Source organism: Morone saxatilis, unplaced genomic scaffold (genome assembly GCF_004916995.1).
Source record: "Morone saxatilis isolate NCDOM2014 unplaced genomic scaffold, NCSU_SB_2.0 Contig15, whole genome shotgun sequence".
NCBI classification, from domain to species: domain Eukaryota; kingdom Metazoa; phylum Chordata; class Actinopteri; family Moronidae; genus Morone; species Morone saxatilis.
Window position 1 is genome coordinate 26642338 of NW_023339707.1, and position 5452 is coordinate 26647789.

The window sequence follows — 5452 nt, forward strand, 5'->3', positions numbered from 1 at the left end:
GTCAGAAAATGGTGCTGAATGAACGCCGTGCATTTTGTGACTGTACGTTGAAGGGCGTGTCCGTGGCGTGCCGTCAAAGTCGGCCACTGTGATGCCATTTCCGGCATTTCAGGGCTTCTATTTTAACTAACTTCCTACAGATTTTCAGATTGACTTCAAATTCAATCAATGCAGTGTAGACACATCGGTGATCAAAAGTTAATCAAATATTTACTGTGCGTCAAATGGCGTGTCCATGGTGTGGCGCTGAATTTCCAAGTTTCGCAGTGAAGAGTCTCACTATGAACGCAGAAGTCTTGCACGGTGTCTGAAACGCATGACGACGTAGAGCGGTCTCCCTCAGCTTCCGGCGATGAAGGCTTGGGCGTGGGGCGACGTGGTGTGGCGCGGCTGCGGCGGGCAACCGCCGTGCAGGCCCCAACGTGGGGAGATGGCAAGGTCCTGCTTGCAGCTTTAATTTATATTGAATCTAAATTGCACAACTTGAACCATTCGTATCAATATACCTTTAAAGCCACTAAGAACTTTCTACTGGTAAACAGACCCACAGTGTAATTAAATTTTACAGCATTTTAAGGAGTTGGCATGTTGTAGCCATACTTAGTGTTTGAGCTTGCATGCTTTCATAGACAGTAAATTATATCATCATCACTGATTTTGCTGATGTGATGTGCTTCCCTCTGTCTCACCGTCAGATGCTGTGGGTGCTACACACAGGCAGGAGGAGCAGGGGGGCTGGCTGTCCTGGTTTGGCAGAGAGCCTGTTGGTGCCTTTGTCCAGCCCAGCCTTCGGCCTCTGATCCCAGCTTTGGCTCATGCAATGTTCATGGACATCAGCCCTAGCAATCACAATCCCCTCCAGGTCTGCTCTCACCAAGAACACACATTATACTACCAAATCTTCTACTACTGCTTACTTTGAAATAAATCTACTAAATCTACTGCTAATGCTACTATACTTCTACCATGTCTCTACTTTAGTGCTGTTAGTGGTTGTGTGACACGCTGCCTCATAAAACTCCTCCTATGAAATGTTGTGATCAACTTTTACAACAGGAACCAGCAATATTTGTGGTACTCATTAACTATTTAAAGCTGGCATTGTACTGTAAACACAAAATCATGCTTGACTTTGCAACAGTGAATCCTTACCGTTGCAGCCTGGCTTTGATTCCAACCTGTGGCCCTTTGCTGCATATCATCCCCCCTATCAAATAAATGCATAACATTCTAACATTAGAAAAGGTAGTGGCTCAAAGAGGCTGAATAAAAATATGTAGAATTCAAATACTTTGCAATAAAATGCCAAGATTTGAAAATGTGTCAATCAACAACACTACTAAATACTGTACCCATATACGTTGAATTTCAGCAGAAAAAAATGGTTTGGGGGTTTAGTTACTCTACAGTGTCATGAAGCCAGCAATGTTTGCATTCCATGTCTCAAAGGAGCTCAAAGACAGGGTTACACTAGAAAGGAAGTGTCTCGTATGACATGTTATCTAACCGTGTTGGAAATCAAAAGCGTTTATACTGGATCTGATGAGCCACACTCAGCCTTCATAGAGAGCAGGAGAAGAGATATTGTTTAGTTATGGGGTAAACAGTGCACATTCTCAGACAGTCTCTCCTGGAAGACATCTATACACTTGGCTGTTCAAATGAAAAGTGAATAGTTGTGTCAAGAGAGAAATATCTTAGCCTCTATCAGTTGAATTAGAATGAACTGAATTAAAATTCGCTCCATCAAATAAAGCAGGTCTAGACCGAACACCTTATAACATTATTTACAGAGACCTAACAGTACCACCATGAGCAAGCGCTTGGTGACTGGGGCAAGAAAAAACTGCCTGTTAAAAGGCAGAAACCTAGGACAGACCCTTCGGTTCTAGGTGGGTCTATCAGTGATATTAGCGATGGCAGTCAAACAGGACCATGGCAGTAGGCTCCACCAATTCAGGCATAGTTAGCTTTTTAGTTCACATGTTTTTCTTCCTTGAGCAAGATACTGAACCCCAAATTGCTCCTGATGCATAGCATCGGTGTGTGAATGTGTATGAATGAGTTAGTTTCTGTTTGATGGACTTTGCCATCGCTGTGTGAAGGGTGAATGTGGCACATAGTGTAAAAGCGCTTTGAGTGGTCGGAAGACTAGAAAGGCGCTATACAAGTACAGGTCCATTTACCATTTACCATTCAATACTCACACACACTGTAACCAGACACACACCACTAACACCACCACTGTTACACAGACGCACACACACACACACTCGTAACCACACTGACACACTGTGAACCACACCAGCCACTGTAACACCCACACACACACACTGTAACACATCTATCTGTATACACACATACACACACTGTAACACACACTGTAACACACACACACATTATTATTGATGACCTCATCCTTTCAGTCTGCAGCTGGCGGTGGATGTTCAGGTCCCTCAGTGCTTCGGCGGGGTCGGAGGTCAGGTGGTCTACATCGACACTGAAGGTGGCTTCCTGCTTCAGAGAGTCGTCGACATTGCCACCGCCGCCGTCCGACACTGCTCCCTCTTGGTCGAAGACGACGAACAGCGGGTTGCCATGGAGACCTTCACTATGGAAACCATACTGTCCAACATGTTTCTGGTAATGCCGGCTGGTCGTCATGGCAACAGACAGTGGTGTGATAGCACAGCAGCAGGTTCTAATGATTCTGATTGGCTGTCTGTCTCACCTCTCTCAGGTGCGTTGCCATGACTACATGGAGCTGCTGGCTGAGCTCCACCTGCTGCCGGACTTCCTGTCTGAGCACCCGAGGGTTCGGCTCCTGGTGATTGACAGCGTGGCGTTTCCATTCCGGCGGCACTTCGATGAACTGTCGCAGAGGACACGCCTCCTCAACGGCCTCGCCCAGCAGCTTATTGCCTTGGCAACCAGCCGTGAAATCGCGGTGGTGATAACCAATCAGATGACCACCCGGCTGCGGGGCGGCCAATCACAGCTGGTCCCCGCTCTCGGGGAGAACTGGGGCCACGCCCCCACCACCAGGCTCCTCCTATACTGGGCGGGGCCGCAGCGGCTGGCCGCCATCTTTAAATCTGCAGGTCACATGGACTCCACCGTCCAATACCAGATCACCTCTGAAGGATTCAGAGACGCTGACCAATCAGAGCAGCCGCAGAGAAAACGCCCCCGAACACACAGCAACCAATCAGCTGCCAGCCAGAGAGACAGCAGCTGCTAATTGGTTGATTGAGGCTGTATATGAACTCTCTTCTGATTGATCAGAGCCCATCAGCCAATCAGAGGCTGTTTGTTCAGTATGTGTCCAGCAGGTGGAGAACAGCTGATTCAGTCTGTAGTTGCTGTAGTAACAGCTGATGTGTTCATAAATATAAACTGTTCAGCCTGGTCCTGGTGCTGGTGCTGGTGCTGGTCCTGGTGCTGGTCCTGGTGCTGGTCCTGGTGCTGGTGCTGGTCCTGGTCCTGGTCCTGGTCCTGGTCCTGGTCCTGGTTCTGGTCCTGGTCCTGGTCCTGATTCTGGTCCTGGTCCTTGTTGTTGTTGTTATTATTATTATTATTATAAGACCAGGTGTAAATGTCATATATTATAACTTATCTTCTTATCCTATTAAACGATAAAGATAAACAAAGATAAACAGACCTTCCACACATTGTATGTTTGTTAATGAATGAACGTTAATAAAACCTGGTGAATATTTACAGGATGCTGTTTCCACGGAAACAGATGTTGTTATCTGAGCACAGACTGCTTTTGTTTATGTTTATGTTTGTGTTTGTGTGAACATCAAAGTGAGTTTAAACATCAGGAGGTAAACACTGAACACCTGTCTGACACCTCAGCACACAGACAGGTACACACCGTGACCAGCAGAGGGCACTGAGATCTCACACACACACACAGAGCAACATGTTTTAATTAGAGAGAGAGACAGACAGACAGAGAGAACAATTGTTTGACAATTAACTTTTCTCAGAAATCTGTCAAATAAATTCAATGACCCTGAAAACCAAACCTTACACCATAAATCTCACACAAACAATACAAGAACATGATCAATCAAAAGAAGGCTCAATACACACATAATTAATCAAAATCGAATAGACTATAGATCAAAACTCTCTTTGGAACCTGTGGAAAAGATGTAATTCAACCAAATATAAAGATAACATTGTAATACAAAATATTTGGATATTTGGATAACACATCAGATGAAGAATACTGTGGTACTGGAAGCAATATACTAACTGGCTTTATAACCACACTCAGAACAACTGATCATATATTTACTCTCCAAAAACATAAAGAAACAATGTGATTGTTTTGTTGATTTCAAGAATGGGATCGGAGGTCCACTTTACAACCTGATTAAATATAAATGAAAATGAGTTTACTGTAAAACAGTATCAATATATACACTGAGCAGTTATCTAACCCTAACCCTAACCCTAACCCTTCCTGAACACTGAAACCTCAGGAAGGAAACATACTCTATGATCACTGTGGAAACTGGGCAATCACAGTTAATCTAGAGAAAACCAAAATTATGAAAGGAAAAAAAAGCAAGATCACAAACTAAAAACATTTTGGAAGACAACACTGAGTCATGCAGTGGAGTATATATACCTCGTCTTCAGGACTTTGTACCAAGGCTGTAAATGCATTGGCAGATAAACCTTGTGGAGCTTATTACAGTAAACAACCTTCATATTTAAATTAAAGCCCCCAATAAAGATTAGGCTTAAAATGTTCCAAAATGTTGGGCGCCCGGTTAGCTCAGTGGGTAGAGCTGGCCACCCATGTACCGAGGCTGAGTCCTTGCTACAGTGGCCTAGGGTTTGAATCCAACCTGCGGCCCTTTGCTGCGTGTCATCCCCTCTCTCTGTCTATCTGGAGTATAAACACACAGAGAGTCCTCAGAAACTGTCCGAACCACAGCTGCAGAGCACAACTGGACCAGTTGCCTTTATTGATTACAATTAAAACCACCTGATAGAATCAGATTCACACACAGAGCAAACTGACAGTAACACAGCTGTCTGAGCCCACATAGAAACACATCAACATTATATTCATAAACCACAGTGATAATCCATACTCACTATAAAACAGACAAAGACTATAAACTCAGATATTTCAGAAATCAATCAATAAACTAGAATGCTTTAATGTACGAGACAGAGAATTTATATTAGCTCCATATTGAACGAAACTAAAACAAAGACAAACCATATACACTCAGTGGAAACAACAGACAGGAAAATATATTATATTACTACTAACCCTATTATATAATATACAGTTGCAATCAGAAATATTCAACCCCCCAAATATTTTAAGGACTTATCAATTAAAGTTTTTTGAAGATTCTGCTTCGGATGACTTCTTTATGAGTTCAGTGATACATACAATCAACACAGAAAATGCATGATG

At 43.7% G+C, this 5452-nt stretch overlaps 1 protein-coding gene across 1 annotated transcript; it reads left to right on the forward strand.

Moving 5' to 3' along the window:
- Window positions 1-352: 352 nt before the first annotated feature.
- Window positions 353-3755, forward strand: LOC118324152 (DNA repair protein RAD51 homolog 3-like). Its single transcript, XM_035656307.1, has 4 exons — window positions 353-422; window positions 696-822; window positions 2427-2643; window positions 2741-3755. Exons 1-4 carry the CDS (start codon window positions 353-355, stop codon window positions 3239-3241), a joined length of 915 nt encoding a protein of 304 aa, XP_035512200.1. The 3' UTR covers window positions 3242-3755.
- Window positions 3756-5452: the final 1697 nt, after the last annotated feature.